Below are 18842 nucleotides of genomic sequence, written 5' to 3'. Positions count from 1 at the left end.
AGCTGATCAGTTAGCAAAACAAGGTTCTTCCATGCAATTTATAGGGCCTCAACCGTTCTTCGGAATGGCCTCTTGTGCTCTGAAAATGCAATTAAAGAGCTGGATGAAGGCAAAAATTAAACTAAACTGGAAGAACGCAATGGACTCTCGTCAGTCCAAACGATTCATCGAACCAGACGCCTATCAAACGCTGAGGTTGTTAAACCTCAATAAACACGATCTAAGTACTTATACTGGCTTATTAACAGGCCACTGCCCCAGCAAACGTTACCTTAAAATTATAGGTAAATTGCCAGAAGATATGTGTCGTTTCTGTAAATTAGAAAGCGAAAGCACTGAACATTTGTTGTGCAAGTGTGTTGCACTATACCACAAGCGTTGTAGATATTTAGATAAAGGCTTGCTAGAGCCTAATGAAATTCAGTACTATCATCCAAAACAGGTACTACATTTTATCCGAAACGTAGTACCTGATTGGGATGCACGCCAATAGCTGTGGAGATAGTTACTTCATATAGAAACATATTTCTACAGTACGGCAAAAACAAAGAGGATAACACCACAATAGATCAACTTAATGGTCGCAGTGGTATCATGTCCCCACAGAGGAAAAAAAAAAAAAAAACATGTTTACGTATAGGCTCAAATAATGTGTGCGAATTGCACAGATTTTTCACTTATTCAGACATGTTTGCATTCATTGCCTTATTTTATGCAGATCGAACTCATGCGATGCGTGAATCTGGTTTAGCGTGCTGCTTCTATGCCCTCAAACAGTCACCGAAATCACAAGAACTCCACGAAAAATGGCCGTCCTTGTAGTTAGAATTTAATGATATTCTCAACTTTGAAATCCTTCAGGACCACAACAAATAACCCGCTGAAGCTGCTGTGGTGCACCGGATGATCCGCGATAGGTTCCTGTTTTTTGTGGTTTTATGGCCGGCGGCAAACTGGCAACGAGGATTTCGGAAGCGTCTCATTTTTATTACCGGATATCCCATGGAAGCCGGGGCAGAATCTGAATCAAATTTATTAATCAAACAGCTCTTGCAACCTTGAAAGCGGCATTGTTACGGATCTCGAATTAGGATCAAATAGCTTAAAAGGGTTTATTCACAAATTTCATAACGCCAAAAATAATCATTTTCAACACCCACCCACCCCCTCATAACGCATTTTGTAAGAATATTTTCCGAATTTTGTATGACTTGTAACATCTTGAAGACACCCACCCACCCCCTTCAGCGTTATGAAATATGTGAATGGGCCCAAAGATGTTATGCTGCCACGCTGTGAAATTTTTTGTCGCCTATTTTCCAGTGGCCTTAAAACCAGGAGTAAGTAGCACTCTTTTCGAGAATTATTTAGCTGGAGCACCACAGCAACTTCATGCGAAGGATAAGAAGGGGATCTTTCATCTGTCCATGAAGAATTTCATCGCGACGGCTCTTCCTGATGGTCCCAGTTTCCATTTGTTTGGGGTCTTGGTAGTGCATCCAAACCCGAATATCAACAAAGTTGAGACCAATGTTCTGAATTTACTTTGGTGGCGCAAATCATTGTTGTGTGCCACTTTTTCTTTCTTTTATTTTCCGGCTGACGTCACTATTTGCTCTGCATAAGAATAGCGAAAGAATAAAAGAGAGAACTAGTGTCACGCATCAATGATCTGCGCCACCTGAGTAAATCTTGATCGTTGCAGTAAATCCAGAAGCTTGAGTGGAGACCGCAGAGGAACAGCTGATCAAAATTCACCACAACGTGGAGATAAAATCATAGGGGAAAAAGGGGCCTGATAAAAATTGGAGAGAAATAATATGTACGGGACCGTGGGGCGAATTGTCGTGCCGCCAGTTTTTCATTGTTTTTCACTAGTTAGGGGCTTCAAAACATATGGGTTCCTTAGGAAAGTTTGTCCAGTAAATTGAAAGAAAGCTCATGAGCAAATAATTTTTTTTGACGGAAATGGTCTATTGATAGAGATAATATAGTCTATCTTCTATCCACCATTTTTCAAGAAGTGATAGTATCCCTATCACTACCCATAGTGATAGTATCATTTGATAGTATCAAAAGATAGACGTGATAATGGTAAATGAGAGGGATAAATTTGAAGCCTGTTGCCTGGAATCGAACCAAGAACCTTGCGATCGATAGGCTCGTGCGCACTCCCATCGTCTATCGACGCCTTGATGTGGGGTGATGCTAAAACGATACATAAAGCTTTCGTATTGCAATAACCGTTCCATCTTTCTTAAGGCAAAATATATGAATTTATATAGTCCAAATCGCCGCGTGTAGAATTGATACGCAATAAGAACAAATCACGAGAATCGTGTTCGACCATTCCCCCCTCCGCAACGGTCTTTGAATGAAATAATTAAATTTTGTGTTTGAGCCGCAACGTTTGAGCCAACTCCCCTTCCCCTAGAGCGTTACGTAATGTGTGGACGGCACCTTAGTCTGCACAAATTTAGTGGCATTGTGTATTCAATATGACTCTCAGCTATTCTACTTATAACTGCAATGCTGTTCTCAGTGTAGTCTGTATTTTTCTGCATTGGCCCTTTCAAAGAGTAGAACATAATGAGTGACGTTCAATTTCAGTCATTGTCAACAAATACGAAAAGTTACCAATACATAACCTAGTTTTTGTACAATTTTGGATTGCCGAAGAGAACAATTTTGTTGCCGACAATAGTAATTGCATTGCCGATAAAAGAATAAGTGCCTCGTGACTTTGGTGAGGAAATATAGATGATTTAGAGATTTATTATCAACAAAATAGTGTTTTGTGCATAATAATTGATAAATAAAGTGTGCTCAAGTGTATTTCAGGTGTCTCCTGCTAATTGTTGTGTATAATTGCCTTCTCAAAAGTTCAGTTGCTTAGGCTGCCGACAATACGTAAGTTCCCCTATATGCTGAAACTAAAGGATGGTCCTATCGGTTTTCTCAAATTGGTAGACCCCTCGTACGATAGCTAGCTAAACAGTTTGCGAAAAAGCCAATTTTTTTTAATAAATAATAGGTATTTCTTCACGTGATATGTCTCATATTTCCCTTGGCATCGTATAGAGGAAGGATTAGCTTTCAACTGAGACTAAAACAATTTTGGCGGCCTTTTTAATTAAGCCGCCATCTTTAATTTTGTTAGAAAAACCCATTCACCATTAGCGCACCGCTTGTTTAGAATTCTGAGGTCACCATCAGAAAGCTGAGAAAAAACTGGGTAAGATAGGTTACAAAAACTAGGCGAGCAATGGTATTCACCCGACAAAATGAACGATTTTCTAAACCATCTTCTTCTTTCTAGCGTAACACCCCCACTGGGACAGAGCCTGCTTCTCAGCTTAGTGTTCTTATGAGCACTTCCACAGTTATTAACTAAGAGCTTACTATGCCACTGATAATTTTTGCATGCGTATATCGTGTGGCAGGTATGAAGATACTCTATGCCCTGGGATTTCGAGAAAATTTCCAACCCGAAAAGATCCTCGACTGGTGGGATTCGAACCCACGATCCTCAGCTTGGTCTTGCTGAATAGCTACGCGTTTACCGCTACGGCTATTTGGGCCCACAAACTATTTTGATGTATAAGGCGAGTTCAATAAATGAAAACATCATTTTTTGTACAACAAAGAAACAAGTTTTCAATCGTTGGTGTTTTCTTCGAGTCGAGTGAAGAATAAGAGCTTTAATTTAAGTGAAAAAATCTGGCGGCCATCTGACAAATCGTATAGAGTCCTAAAGCCCTATCCCGATTATAGTACCAAACGTTTAAGTTTGGACCAGAAACACATGTTTACTCAATTTTTATATGATTTTCGTTATTTTCAGTCCAAAACAACATTTTTTTTTATTCTGTCACACACCTTGGTTTATACTGTTTTATGTGTATTTTGTTTTCCGTGTCCCTTTCGAAATGTCAGATAAGAGCAACCCCAGTGTTAAAAAGTTGAACCCCTTTGGCGTTTTTGTCAACTAAGTGCTTATGATTATAGTCATGACCGATAATTAAACTCCCTGCTATCAATTATGCTCAAGTATAATTTTATTTTGTGTTTGTAGTTTTCTGAAGAGAAAAAAAAACTAAATATTCAAATATTTGTGTAAAACAGTATAACATTCGACTACTTCATGTGAATTGTCATTTTTTTATTGGGATCCATATAGCTGCAACAAAACGGCAAAGTACGATACTGCTGTTTGCAGAGTCTGTAATGAAAGAATTGTTAAAATTGTAAGCCTTAAGATCTGAAAATTGTAGAACTATATGAACAAGCAACGTATACTTATTCGTAACATTTTCTGGCCTGTAACGTGTGACATACCTTACCAAACGTTTCACGATTGACATCGAAAAACTTGCCAGTAGTAAGCTTCGCCATGCGTTGCGATCGGCTCAGCACAAACAAAATGACGCGCTGCTCCGGAACCGACCATTGGTACCAGTGGACATCATAGATGGCGTCTGCAATGGAGGTGCTCTAAAAAAGAGAAAGAATTGTTTTAAACAATCCAGACTTTTATCTTTATCATTCATTAAACCGCCGTTATCAGCTCGGTGCTCAACATAGAGTAGACCAATATATGGAAAAATATGTACGATAACATGGTTACCATTTTGATCAACAGATCTCTATCATCCTTTGCCTAGAATAATGATAAATTATCGGTTATTTTAAACAAAAATAAGTATTCTCTTCAGAACTAAACCCATAAAGTTATTTGAAAGAAAGCTTGTTTCATATACCTTCTTGATTGACATGTGTGAAAAGAAGACATTTTTCCATAACTTTAGTACTATACACTCACAATTTCTCAATTATTCATTACTATAAACGACTCCCAATGGTGTATATACTTCTGAAAGTGTTCAAATGGTACCGTTATTTAATTCAATTTTTAAAGTTTTCATGAACAGTCAAGAGCGCATACAAAATAATATTATTGCTGTGTGCATTTGAAATGCAAATATCAAATGCGGGAACACCAAACGCGGTAAGATTTTTCACAAGAAATGCGATGTCAAAGATAGATTTTTCTTGCTAGGGCGGCGGTGATTTGTTTAATCGTTGCTAGGTGTCCTTTGATTGTATTGTGTTACCGCATTTGGAGGACGTTTAGTCTAGATTTGCATCCCTAATGCAAACAGCAATATCTTCCATAAGTTAACAATATTGATTGATTTTTGAAAAGAATTTGCAAATTTAGGGTTAGGGCTGATAGGAGAACTCCAACTCAATGCACCGACCAATATTAGTGTCATCATCGTCATACACATCATAATTATGCACGTTCCAAATTGGATCAGCATGTACACGTTGAGAGCATTTTCCATAGAGCGAACACATCTAGAATTTGGGTAAGAATTAACGAATTAGAACAATGTAGGGGGAGATACCCCAGTACCGGACACCTAAGCTTAAAATAATCCTAACTCAAATATTATTGGTTTTTACCTTGTTATGATACATTAGAGGATTCAGGGCATAATGAACATACGGGGCGAAATGGAATACACCTTAGTAGTGTTGTTATACTCATACTCATATATTAATCATTGAATTCTCCCGAGAGAGTAAACTCTGTTGAGATCTGCTTCGCAAAACTCACGAATGAGATTTTTATGCAAAATCATTCCACGGTGCCCCGACAGATCGTTATTATATAAAAAAATGTCCATCAAATCTGAGTACCAGGCTCGATTCCTGAGGTCATTCTGCATCTCTGGGCTCATTTTAAAATAAAATCCCTAGAAGGAATCTCGCGAAATCTGGATTTGAAGTTTTGACTAAAAATTTCGATATAAACCATATTAAAATTACGCAATAGCACTGAAAAAACCTATAAAGTCGTTCAAAAAAGTTGGCTAAACTGTTCGCATCTAGTATATAATAGTTACCGTCGTTATAATTAGAAATATTTACAACTGACTTAACTTACCAGAGTGGCTTGAGTATGTTTTTGCAGGGCTCAAACCAGTACGCTTAGTTAACTAGATTCAAATCTAAGAAATAAATTTAAATATGATATTGATGTTTTGTTCGATAAACAAGAATCATTCAATGCTGAATATTATTTATTTACAACTTATTTTTCGATTTTCACAATAAGCGACCAGCCCACTTAAATCTGCCGTATTTATTTTGCCTAATAAAATTTGCTTTTTGTACATCTGGTACTACTCTCGATGTTTACGTTTAGTTTTCCACCGAGTATTGCCCTCAGAATTTTACATACCTGTTCTACATTCTCAGCCACAACAGGATTTTTACTACACGGAAAACATCATTGTTATATGTCACAAGCGTTCGAAGATTATCAAAGTCTCTAATAACTTCAAACAAATCAAGTATTCAAGTATTACTTAACTATCAACATCATTTGGACTTCCATTCTATAAACCTGCAACCATTTACTTCGTTTTAATAGAATTCATTGTCAATCTGTTTATTGATTTCTAGGACACATTCGACTCAGTAACGAAAATCTAGCTGTGGCAGGTGTGGCTTAGACTTAAAAAAGGCTTGTTGGGTCCAAAGATAGGGTTTCCGTACCTGGTGTGTGCCCGAGATCCTTGGCTAGTATTTACAGCGAAAGCTGCGTCCTTTTGCCACGGCGAATTAGGAGTACCATCCGAGATGTCCAATCTACGTCCAGAATGGATCAAAGAAAACGGGGGTAAAAGCACAGACAATCGCTCAAGGCACTTCTCCTAACTCAAAAAGGTAAGCACAGAACCGGTTCACTCTAACACAAAACACTTTATTATCGCAAAACTGTATTTCTCTAATTTATTATCTATTTATCGTTCACAGGCTACAGACGAACCACGGCAGTGACCTTGCATGGATAGTGGATAAATCAAAACTGAACGTACAGAGCAGCACAAAATCTTATTCGGCTCACCATGTGCAGCCGATCTACTACACTATCAAACAATGTGTTTCAGTTATACTATTGCTGATGTAGTGAGAGGGTTTGGTCAATTGCGCGAAAACATTTGGCCGCACTTACCGATGAAATTATGCTGTGGCTGCAACAAGGTTATATATGGTTATACCTTAACATGAACGGGGAAAGCTGATTAAGCTGATAAATACAATTAGGGTAAACACAACGGTTTTGGCCAGCCTAAGAGAAAATGTCAATAAAAATAAAATGGGAAGCCGTATTTATACTACAAATATGTCAAATGCAAGCTTTCAATCCATATTGTATGTATGATATATAAAAACTGAGCTAAAACCATTTTCCGCTTTGAAAATCCCGTTGGTCAATAAAGGCCAACTGAACCAGTTTCGGCCAGAGATTTAACTTCGGTTCCTAAACTGGCCAATTGCATTGATTTCTCATGAGAGTGGTCAAATTAGGAGTGCCCTGGCCAAATTAGGTGTATGGGAGTTATAATTATAAGGAAAATGAATTGTTTTTCTTATGTTTTAAATCTAATTGGACAATTAAATGAATGTAGCTCTATCATATGAATGTGATCTACTGAACACAAAAGGTATCATGATGATTGGCTATGAAAAACGATGTATAATCCACTATGGCTATAACTGGCGTATGACCAAAACCGGTGCTTCTACCCTAAGTGTAAGAATTGTAGACGAGGTGCCTGCCTTTTTTTGTAAAATTACATGCAATGAAAAGGAGATGAGTTTTCGAAATAACTGTTCAGTATTGCATTTTGTCGCATATGCTTCTTGATGACTTCATTGGAATCGATGGCAATGCAGTAGAGCTGGGTTTCACTATTTTAAGAGGGACAACTAGGATAAGCTTGTAGTACCATTTATTCTACCCAAATTGTATGGTTGCATGTAGAGAAATAGGCAGGTTCAGTTGTGTCGGGGCAGAGGCAGTGCTTGATAGGGATGTGGTTGAAGTTGTTGAAGACCCATAACACGCTTGTGACGTGTGATATTGATATTTCCCTTGTTGTTGTTGAATTTCCTCGCATAAAACGCTTTTTTTCTGAGTTCATTTGTACATTTTGTTTCGTTCCTTACACTCGTACGAAGTAAGTCTAATCAATCCGTAGCAGTTGTCAAATCAAAATTTGTTATCATAAGTTGAGTCGCGTAAGATCACAGGTTAGTTCGGTTGAAAATTTATACAAAAGCATTGTATGCTATTATTCATCACATAATATGCACGTATATCGCCTCCACTTTTTTACGTAGAAGGTGCGACATCTTATAAGTGAAATTTTGCACATGCAAAGCCTCCAAGTGATTCCGTTATACGTACATTTTGGGTTGCGATCCTTTATCGTACAAACCTGAATAGTAGGGTGCGGCTTATTTTTCAAAAGTTCTCAAAACCAAAAATTCGTGTGCTCTACTGAATTCAAATCACATTAAAAGAGAAACCTCAAAATCTGAGCCAAAAATATTAACATTTAGAGGTGGCGCAGGCGTCTTGAAGGTGAATTTTCGAGTTATAAAAAATGACCTTCAGTGAAGTAAACATAACTTTGTTACTTTCCAACCAATTTCAAAACTTTTAGCATCATTATCTTCAAAATTAAATTTACAAAAACTTTGTGCAACATCAAATTTGCCTAAAATCAAAACCAGTCTTAGTTTAAAATACTTTTATACATTTTTTTTCTCATTTTACTAAAAATTTCAACTTAGTTGGACCATAACTTCTTGAATACTCAATCAATTCCGAATCTTTTTACATGTTTTTGAAGAAAATTTAGTTGTTTTCAAACTGTTCATACGACACATTTTTCTTAAAAATAGTTTTGACTAAGTTTTTCACCAAAAACTATCCAAAACATGATTTTTTAATGCAAAAATCATTTTTTTTTCTGATTATTTAAGTTTTTTCGCCGGAAATTGCATTTTTTCTATAAAACTCAAATTTATAAAGCATCTTGCCTTTACTGCGAGTTGAATAGTGCATATATTTTTCAACATATGCTAACATAATTTTGTTTCAAAATTATTTAAAAAATGTTGCAAAGTCCTTCTCAAAAGTTTAACAAATGAGGAAAACCAGTTTCAGCTTCAGAGATAATATTTAACTGGCAAAAATTTGAAAAAACTTGCATTTTGCGTTTAAAAATCATGTTTTTGTGCAGTTTTTGCTGAATAACTTGGTCAAGACATTTTATAAGTGAAATGCGTTGTATGAAAGGTTTGTAAACAATTCAAATAGCATCAAAAACATGTAAAAAGATTTAGAATCGGTTGAGTAATCATGAAGTTATGGCCAAACAGAGTTTAAATTTTTAGTAAAATGAGAAAAAAATTGGAATAAATTACTTCTAACTTAAACTTGTTTTGATTTTAGACAAAATTGATGTTCTACAAAGTTTTTGTCAATTTAATTTTGAAGGTGTTGATGCTAAAAGTTTGAAAATCGCTTGAAAACTAACAAAGTTATGTTTACTTCACTGAAGGTTTTTTTATAACTTCAAAATTCACCTTCAAGACGCTTGCGCCACCCCCAAATGTTAATATTTTTGGCTCAGATTTTGAGGTTTCTCTTTTAATGTGATTTGAATTCAGTAGAGCACACGAATTTTTGGTTTTGAGAACTTTTGAAAAATAAGCCGCACCCTACTGAATAGTTTTTCGAAAACTAAATCAGTTTTAAATATTAATGCAAAGAGAGCAACGATGAATGCAAGCACAGATAACAGACGTTGAAGTCCGATTGTAAAACTGTGTAAGACAATTAGTGGTCATTTTGAATGGCAACACAAGTAGCAACATCGTGGTGGCGCTGTCATCGCTAAGTTCCCATGACGATGTCAGTGCTGAATATGAAATATTTTAAGATACTGATATTCACCACTGATTGACGCAATTCGCTGTGAATCGGCGCTAGTGATTGCGTGGAGTATCAATTTGAATATTTACACAGCTTTTCAGAAAATTTTTGTTCTAGCATATACATCCGTTATCTGTGATGCAAGCATGCCCAAATGAAACATCATTGTCAATTTGCCCTGTATAAAACGCTGATTCTTGGCTCTCTAACCATATTTATTTAATTACTATTAAGCGAATGAAATAGGCAAACTTCAAAGAGATGGTCATTGAGTGCGAATGCCGGAATAAAAAGTTACATCAATCAGGTTGGGGTCAGCTGCACCGTAAAAAAACATCCGCCTTAGTTCATTCTGATATTGACGTAAGCGTACCAGAGCAACAAAATCATTCCAGGTTTGAAACAAATATTTGATACTTTCTCTAATCGACTATAACAGTAATCACATGGCTTATCTTCTGACTATTATTATGTCTCATTTATTCTAAGATCCTTGCTTTATCGAAATCACAACATAAGTAATTGTCAATTTATTATTTTGTATTTTTTCAATCGGTTTAACGTAGAAATAAAACAACCAATTCAACTTAAACCATTAAACTATACAAAACATACTTAAGCCACTCCGGTAAGTTAAGTCAGTTGTAAATATTTCTAATTATCACAACAGTAACAATTGTATACTAGTTGAGAACAGTTTGGCCAATTTTCCGAACGTTTTTTCAGTGCTATTGCGTAATTGTAATATGGTTTATATCGAAATGTTCAGTCAAAAACTTCAAATCAAGATTTTTCGAGATTCCTCCTAGGGATTTTATTTTAAATTGGCCAAGAGATGCAGACAGACCTCAGGAATCGAGCCCTGTACTCAAATTTGATGGACAATTTTTTTAAAATAATAACGGACTGTCGGGGCACTGTGATTCGCTCACGCTCACACCGTCAAAAATGAATCAATCATAAAACCCATCGGAAATCTGTCAAAACCTAATGTTATTGTTTGCGTTAGAAAGGTTTGTTATATTTCTAGCAGAAAAACAAAGGCTGTTGAGTTGCGTAATGTACAACTCAAGCGTGAATAAGCTCATGTATGAGAAATGAGAATTTGAGATTTTCACAACACTGCACCTTAGTGTCCGAGAATATACATATTTAATACAAGTTTCAGGCACTGCTTGAAATCTGTATTTTATTTGAACTTTTCAAACATATTCGATCATGCTTGCGTGATCCAAATATTTGTTTCGTATATAAACCATTATTCTTTATCTTCAAAGTTAACCCGTATAGGCCTGAGTGAAATCAAAAATACTAAAACCCTCACCGCTCAGCGAATACTTGACGGATTCAAAAAATTTTTTGTCTGTATACTGGCCCTCATATCAAGTTCCTAAAAGTGGCCAAAGAATCTCGGGAATGTTCCTGTGGTCGGAGATATTCCGGTGAGTCACTGGGTCAGGTTGGGTAAAAAAGGGCTTTTTTTTGGGACACGTCAAGTTATTTGCAATAAATCAATAAGATCTGATATTCTACATTATAAATGAAGAGGTTAGTACCGTTTCTAATGTACAAGATGTGGTCACTGGGGCTAAATGCCCAAAAGAACCGGCCATAGATTTGTTGGATACTACACCGTTTCAATTCTCTAACAGTAGAGATCAAACATAATAGTTTACTGAAATACATTCCCTTAAGCTTGACACGTATGTTAAGATACAAATTGGCCACTTTATCGTGAATTTGAGGCATCCTGGGGACCCAAATATGGATATTTTAAGGCTCAAACAAATGCAGGACACAACCCAAGTAACCACAAGCATTATACCATTGCATTAATTTGGTCGAAAGTCAACATTTTTTGCATTAATAATGTTATCATGCATTTATTCAATAACTGTCAAGCAATGATGCATTTGATTAACATTGTAAATGCTTTGTAGCATTATTTTAATATAGCATTATGCTAAGCGTTTAGAGTGAATATACAGTTATGCTGTCATAAAAGATTACATAACCTCATTAAACGCACTCTCATCTGTATTAAATAAGTAAGACGATCTAGCACGTTCGCACTCGCTCATTACGTTGTGTGGGATATGAAAGAATAATGAAATGACTTTCTCTCATCTCGAACCCCCATTTCATGATCTAAGGATAGAGTAAGGTGGGGCAAAAGTTCGACCTTAGTGGTATAATCAAAGTTTCCAGGAAAATAATAGCAGATGAAACAAAACAAATACCATACAGCGAACCTTCATCATATTGGCTATAACTTTGCTGAACAAACTTGTGCCAAAATATTTACCCATTTTTAGTTATAACAGTTTCAAAATTGATTGTCTTATTCGAACTTTTGCCCCACCGGTGGGGCAAAAGTTCGAATCTAGTGTGGGGCAAAAGTTCGTTGGCTAAAACACAAAATATCAATACTTTTATGCTAGGCATACTTTCTACCAGCCGTAAACTTATGTTTGCCGAAAAATACACACTAAATTTTCATCAAAAAATGCCCAAAACAGGGTTAATTGTAATACACCCAAAAAATAGCAGTTTTTCACAAAACTAAGAGAAATGTAAAATTTTTGTGACATTTTTCGCACGATCAGGCAAATTTCGCTAAATTTGAAGATAATATGTAGATTTCAGGATATTTGAAAAAATTTCCGTGGGTTTATACATGGGTCGAACTTTTGCCCCGCAGATTCGAACTTTTGCCCCGCTATGGGCCAAAAATTGATTCCAACTATTTATGGAAAAACTAATCCACGTCAAAGCATCCTTATTATAGGCCTAGAAACGCCCTTACATAAAATATTGAAACATATGTTATCTTCATTTGGTTCCATGCATCGAAAAATTGACCAAATATTACAATATTTACGTCGAAAAACAACAAATAGCCATAACTTTTCCAAATCTCAATCGATTTTTATGATATTTGGAGTGAAAGTCTCTTACTTAAATAGCATTCGAACCACCATGACATTTCTAAGTTTTGATTTGATTTGAGCTAGAAATCTTAAAAAGAAACTCTTGCCCCACTCGAACTTTTGCCCCACTTTACTCTATATGTATTCATTCAGAATTGTTGTATTTTATCTATGAGACTCTTTTATTCATAGGGCTTTGTTTTGTGGGTTAAGTTCTGTTATTTCCTCTACGAGAAAAAATGGTGATCAAATTCTTTCTATTGATGTTTCATTTGATGATGAAAGGAAATCACGGTTGTTCAATCGCCAAAGAGAATTCTTTCTATTCCTTAAAAACTAGGCGAATAGTAATGGTAAACACCCACAGTGGCTTCGTTTATAAAGAACTTTCATCCTACCTTATCACATCAGCAGCTTCAGCATAGGACACCAACGCGCCAGGCATCCAACACACCATCATCCTAGTTGTGGGTTCGAATCCTGATTCCAGTAAAAAAAAAATTATTAAGCTGCTGAAGAAAACCATTGAAAGGTGTCAATGGATTCATTGTTTTGTTTATTTTTAACGCAAGCCCTAAACATACATTATTTTAAGCTAATATACATCATGAACCCTATATATACAAACATAAATGCTTTAGTAGGGCTTGTGCATTAAAACTGCTTTACCAAGTATTGCATTAATTTGGTTGTTGTTGGGCCCTTTCCCACTTTAAATATGCTTTATAAAGCTCTTAAAGGTTATTTCACTTTAAAACAAAATCTGATAGCACACTATAGAGCAAACATGTAGTATTCATATATAGCTTCGTGGTTACTTGGGAAGGTTGCCTAATTCAATCGTTTCGCAAAAGGTTTACCCTGATGCGTTTTTTCTTAAAATTTCCTTGATATATTGGCCACATTATAAGCGACTTCGAAAATTATCTGTGACTTGAAATTTGCCTACCTCTAGGGGCACAGAAGTACAGCACTCTTTTGAGCCGACCTGACCCAGTAACTCACCTGAATAACTACGGACACATGAACATTCCCGAAATCCTTTGACCACTTTTAGAAACTAGATATGTGTACCAGTATACTGACAAAAAACAAATTGAAACCGTCAAGGACTCGCTGAGCGGTGAGAGTTTTAGTAATTTTTGTCTCACTCAGGCCTATACGGGTTAAGGCGTTACTTCCATTTTTATCGGTTACCATACATTTATGTGTTTTTTTTTTGTTTTCAAAAAGGCGTTCATATCACAAAAATGCGATCATACGCAAACATTGGTTCCTATAGCAGCTTTCTTTTCTTCTAATTCACCTTCTTGATTATAACACGATTCCTCCATTTTTCGACGATGTCCGGTATTGATTACTGTCTAGTACTGGAAGATCTCCCCCTAAACTATAGTTTATAAGTATACTCAACCTGTAAATCCGCTCTTGCAGTTCGATTGTTGCAAATAGTTCTTGAGTCCGCGCTCGTTCATCCGAATATTCATTCAAGTACGAAATTTTCAAACAGATCACTTTGAACAAGCCGTTTATGTGGTGCAATAAACTCCAATTCATGCTGGTTATAGAGATCAGCATAATCATCAAGCTGATCAGTACAACCCAGCTTATTACTATTATCAACAACCATTGGTAAAAATTGGATGTAGTATCGAAAAAATAGAAGCTGGAAGAAATAATGTTTTGCATGACTGGACAAGAATTTCGGGATCATTTGGGTACTCACTCAGCTTCGAAAATTCCATGTAGTGGAGGTGACTCTTCTGAGCTTGCATACTGTACGATCGATACAATGGGAGAATAAAACAGATATGCAACTCCCACAACCACTTCAAATCTTATGTAAATTTTGAAGAACCGATCGGAAGATCTATCCAGTTGGTTCACTTGGGTGCGGATCTCGTCATGGCCATCCGTTAAAAAGGCGTTCATGGTGAAACGAACTCCGTCGTATGTTCGCTCCAGATTTAGCCGATTAAAAAATGTGTTCGTGAAAAGGCATAATATGTTGCTGATACTGATCGTTTCCGTAGCAATCGTTAAAAAACTCGCAAAGTTGTGGTTTCCACGAACTATGTAGACTATCGCCGGAATAATCAGGCACAAAATATACACTACGATGTACACTAGAGGCATCATGGTCCTCTTTTGGTTCTGGTATGGTTGGGTCCAGAAGCCCAGCCACTGTAGAACTTTCACAATCGACTTCATGGCTTGGTGAATGAACGGTTCTCACTGGTTAATGGAAACGATAAGTCTCTTGCGAGGTTGCAGTTAATTAAATTAACCGTGAAATGTTTGACAGTACAAAGTGAGATTGATTCGTTGTTAAGAGTAAGTAATAATTAATACGATTAATTAGTAAGGTTTACAGAATGCACGTTTGAGGCACGTGGTCTTCAATAAGAGAGGTAGATATACAATAAGAGAGAAAATTGATAGTTACCATACCAAGAGGCTTCAAAAGATGTTAAATTGATAATTTGATAGGGAATTAAAGGCCTTCTTCAAACCAGCTGCAATGTGGTGGAAGAAGCTACAAACTTTAACTTTAGCTCTAAAAGAATACATACATTTTGTCGAATGGACAAATAGTTGAATGAGCATACAGTTTTATGTGTAAAGGTTTTATTATTTGTTTAGTTGGTGTTACATCAATTAATTTGATAAACCCTCGTTAACGATGTTACGCCAATTAACTCGGTCTATAACTATGTCCCTCCAACTTCGATTTTGGCCCACGTTCTCCAGATCTTGTTGCACCTGATCAAGTCACCTCGCTCGCTGTGCTCCTCGCCTTCTTGTGCCAACCGGATTCGACGCGAACACCATCTTTGCAGGATTGTTGTCCGGTAGTCTTGCAACATGCCCTGCCCAGCGCGTCCTTCGGCTTTCGCAACCTTCTGGATACTTAGTTCGCCGTAGAGCCTAGCGAGCTCGTGGTTCATTCTTCGCCGACACACACCGTTCTCCTCCACACCGCCAAAGATGGACCTAAGCACCCTTCGTTCGAACACTCGAAGTGCTTTCAGGACCTCATCCATGCTTCATGTCCATAGAGGACCACCGGTCTTATTAGCGTTTTGTACATGGTACATTTTGTGCGGAGGTGAATCTTTCTCGACCGTAGCTTCTTCTGGAGCCCATAGTAGGCGCTACTTCCACGTTGCTATCAACAAGGATCCGAGATAGACGAACTCATTAACCACCTCAAAAGTATCCCCGTTCATCACACTCGGTTCCGCCTATCAGGGCCCATTTTGAAGAGTTCAGCTCCAATACTATCCTTATCAGCGGCATTGTTGTTCTTGAGCTGGTTGATGGCATCTTTAACTTCCCTCGATGTGAGAACAGGTTAGTTTCCTTCATCCGCCGTGCTGGCGTAGTCACTTACTCCGTTATCGTGACTCTCTGCGCCTGTGTTCTCCGTGCCATTCAGGTGTTTATCGTAGTGCTGTTTGTACCTTTCAATCACCTCACGTCCATCCGTCAAAATGCTTCCATCCTCATCTCTACATATTTCGGCTCGCGGCACGAAGCCTTTTCGAGATGCGCTGCATACTTCTCCTCCAAATCCTGCCTGCATTCTTCGTCGAACCAATCGTTACATGTCCTCCTTTCCACGTACCCGACGATGATCTCGGCTGTGTTGTTGATGGCTGCTTTTATGGTACTTCCACAGTCCTCAAGTGGGGCTTTGTCAAGCTCGCCCTCTTCCGGTAATGCTACCTCGAAATGCTGCGCGTATGCGGCGGCGATATTCGGTTGGACCAGTCGCGCTAGGTTATACCGAGGCGGGTTTCGATACCGTATATCAGGCCTGCCCAACCTTTTTGAACCGCGGGCCAAATTGCAGAAAAAGTTTTGTGCCGCGGGCTACATTTTTAAACGCACAAATATTCCCATGAAGTCTGACAAAAGTCGGTAAATGAAGTTCATAAAATCTGACAAAAATCAGTGAATGGAGTAGATTTCATTTGAAGAAATCTAAAAAAGAGATAATACCTGAAGGTCGTAGGCACAAAAGTCCCATTGGGAGTCGTGGGATCGAAGCCCACCAGAACGATTCTATTATGTTTCACAATTTTACATCTCAATTTGTCCAACTTGACTTTTGTGTCTACGACTTTCAGGTAGTCTAGAATATTTTGAAGAATCTTTTTTGGAATTTTGGATCCTGTGAGAATAGCACCCAATATTTTTGTAGTCATACTCCGAATTCTGTCAGAATCCAACCTAATTTTATTAGCATGAATAGGAATATGCTGAAATCCTGATCATGCTTTTACGAAAAACTTGGTCAGAATGTCCAAGATTTTACAAGAATTGTACCTAGGATTGCTTCAGAATATCATTCAATAATCATTTTGAAATTCAACCTAGAAATCTTTGAAAATACTAAAAAGTTTTTCAAAAGAAACCTATTTATAATTTTATTATAAATTCGGTTAGTGTTCTGACAAAACGTTACATAGCATTATGTTGTACTCTTGCCCAGGATTCTAGAAAATTATGTATTGAATTCGTTGAAAATCCTGGTAAAAAATCTGTGGGAATCCTGCCAATGTTAAGGCTGATTTGCTGCTGACAAGAAAAGTACTCGTCTATCTCGATCCGTGGGAAATTACACACTCAATCTGTTCGGTAAAAATAACTGGGTTTTGGAACTACCGAAAAAGTCAGTAAACTAAAAAAAAAATGTCAGAAATCGAAAAACAGAGAGTTTTCACTGAAATTTTGCAGAGAGGTTTCTTTTTATATCATATATCGATAAAAAATAAAACATGGTGAAATTTGCTTTTCAATTACGCGTGACGACAGTTTTCATTTTACTGACTTTTTCGGTAGTTCCAAAACCCTGTAAAATTTTACCGACCCCAGTAATATAATCTAAGTGTGTACTTGCATGAAATGGTCAAGAAAATCACAATTATTTGATCGCAGTACCCAGTTGAGAAGAAATGTCATTTCAAATAAGGCTCTCTGTAGGAAATTTCTTGACCCATTCAGTCGTGGAATTTCTTTGCTTTTCTTAAGCGAAACAGCATACTCAGCTTTATCCATGAAAGTCGTGTCCAGAATTCTTAAAAAATCCTGTCTGTAAAATTCCGAATAAATTAATGTCGAAGGAAGTGATACAAACATGAAATACACAGAATTTGAATCATGTTTAAAATAAAAAAGTCGACATGTTACCGAATTGTCGTTTCGTTCAGCATTGAGTTAAATTTTTATGATTTATTCCGCCATTTATTGACTTCAAGTATACAACAGAAGATTTTGGCAAGGGGTTTGGCACTGTTTGTTTTTTTTTTTTTTGATTGTATTACTGGAGGTGAAAATCATATTAAACGATTGGATGGATTGCATGAAATTTATACTGAAAAACGTTCCTCGTACCACAAAAACGGTAGAAATATGTAATTCAAGGCATTCGCTAACAATTACATTACTCAGTAGTGTACTTATTGACAATATAAAAGTTTTGATAATTTGATGCTTAAACACTATAAAAAATAAAAATTCAAAAAAGTTTTTGACTACCCTTGTGAGGTAACTTGCAACAGCTATTTTGATCTCAATTGTTTGATATTTCTTGCCGTGTATTATCGAAAACACATGAAAAGGCAAAATTGAACATAAATTTGTTCAGTAACATTAAAATATTTGTACCGCAATCAATTCAATACACGTTTGGTACTAAATATTGAAAATTTACATGAATCGCATTACTATTAGAATTAGATTTATTTTATTCATGTGAATAATGAAAAAAAATGAAAATCTGTATAAAAACTAACTTGCAGATCTGCCATTGGGAACTTTCTGCATAAAGTATGATAAAAATTGTTTTAGAACACCAACAGAGACCATTTTAAATCATACATATCAATATGAGGTACGTCGCTTTGATTTGAATTTGTATAAGCAATAAGTTATGTGACGCATAACCTAAATTACAATTGTATTTGTAGAAAAGTTGCATTAAATCGCTTTAATGGCTTTCCAATTACTGTCAAGACTTATAATATGCTAGAATTTCCCCGTGTGAACACTCTATGCAATACTAATGGAGTTTTCAATCGATATGGTTTAATACTCATAATTCA

General features: G+C 36.6%; 1 protein-coding gene and 1 long non-coding RNA gene across 2 annotated transcripts; one reads left to right on the top strand and one right to left on the bottom strand.

The window, feature by feature from the left end:
• Window positions 1-4051: 4051 nt before the first annotated feature.
• On the bottom strand, window positions 4052-14961 carry LOC110674109 (odorant receptor 94b-like). Its single transcript, XM_021837775.1, has 6 exons — window positions 14459-14961; window positions 14147-14398; window positions 5262-5361; window positions 4556-4660; window positions 4339-4494; window positions 4052-4222 (listed from the first exon to the last, which is right to left on the bottom strand). Exons 1-6 carry the CDS (start codon window positions 14941-14943, stop codon window positions 4163-4165), a joined length of 1158 nt encoding a protein of 385 aa, XP_021693467.1. The 5' UTR covers window positions 14944-14961; the 3' UTR covers window positions 4052-4162.
• On the top strand, window positions 6486-7155 carry LOC110674110. Its single transcript, XR_002498676.1, has 2 exons — window positions 6486-6738; window positions 6829-7155. It is a non-coding gene; the product is annotated as an uncharacterized LOC110674110 (long non-coding RNA).
• Window positions 14962-18842: the final 3881 nt, after the last annotated feature.

Source organism: Aedes aegypti, chromosome 1 (genome assembly GCF_002204515.2).
Source record: "Aedes aegypti strain LVP_AGWG chromosome 1, AaegL5.0 Primary Assembly, whole genome shotgun sequence".
Taxonomy (NCBI): domain Eukaryota; kingdom Metazoa; phylum Arthropoda; class Insecta; order Diptera; family Culicidae; genus Aedes; species Aedes aegypti.
Note: the sequence above shows the minus strand (reverse complement) of the source record. Positions and strands in the feature narration are given on the sequence as shown.

Bases quoted from the DNA above. Each gene is read 5' to 3' on its own strand.
- LOC110674109 (XM_021837775.1), bottom strand. From the start codon at position 14,943: ATGAAGTCGATTGTGAAAGTTCTACAGTGGCTGGGCTTCTGGACCCAA. The intron at 4,661-5,261 runs GTCGGTGCATTG...TCATTATTCTAG, and splicing joins CGATGATGACACTAATATTG to GCAAAGGATGATAGAGATCT. The intron at 4,223-4,338 runs GTATGTCACACG...CTTTCATTACAG, and splicing joins ATCGTGAAACGTTTGGTAAG to ACTCTGCAAACAGCAGTATC.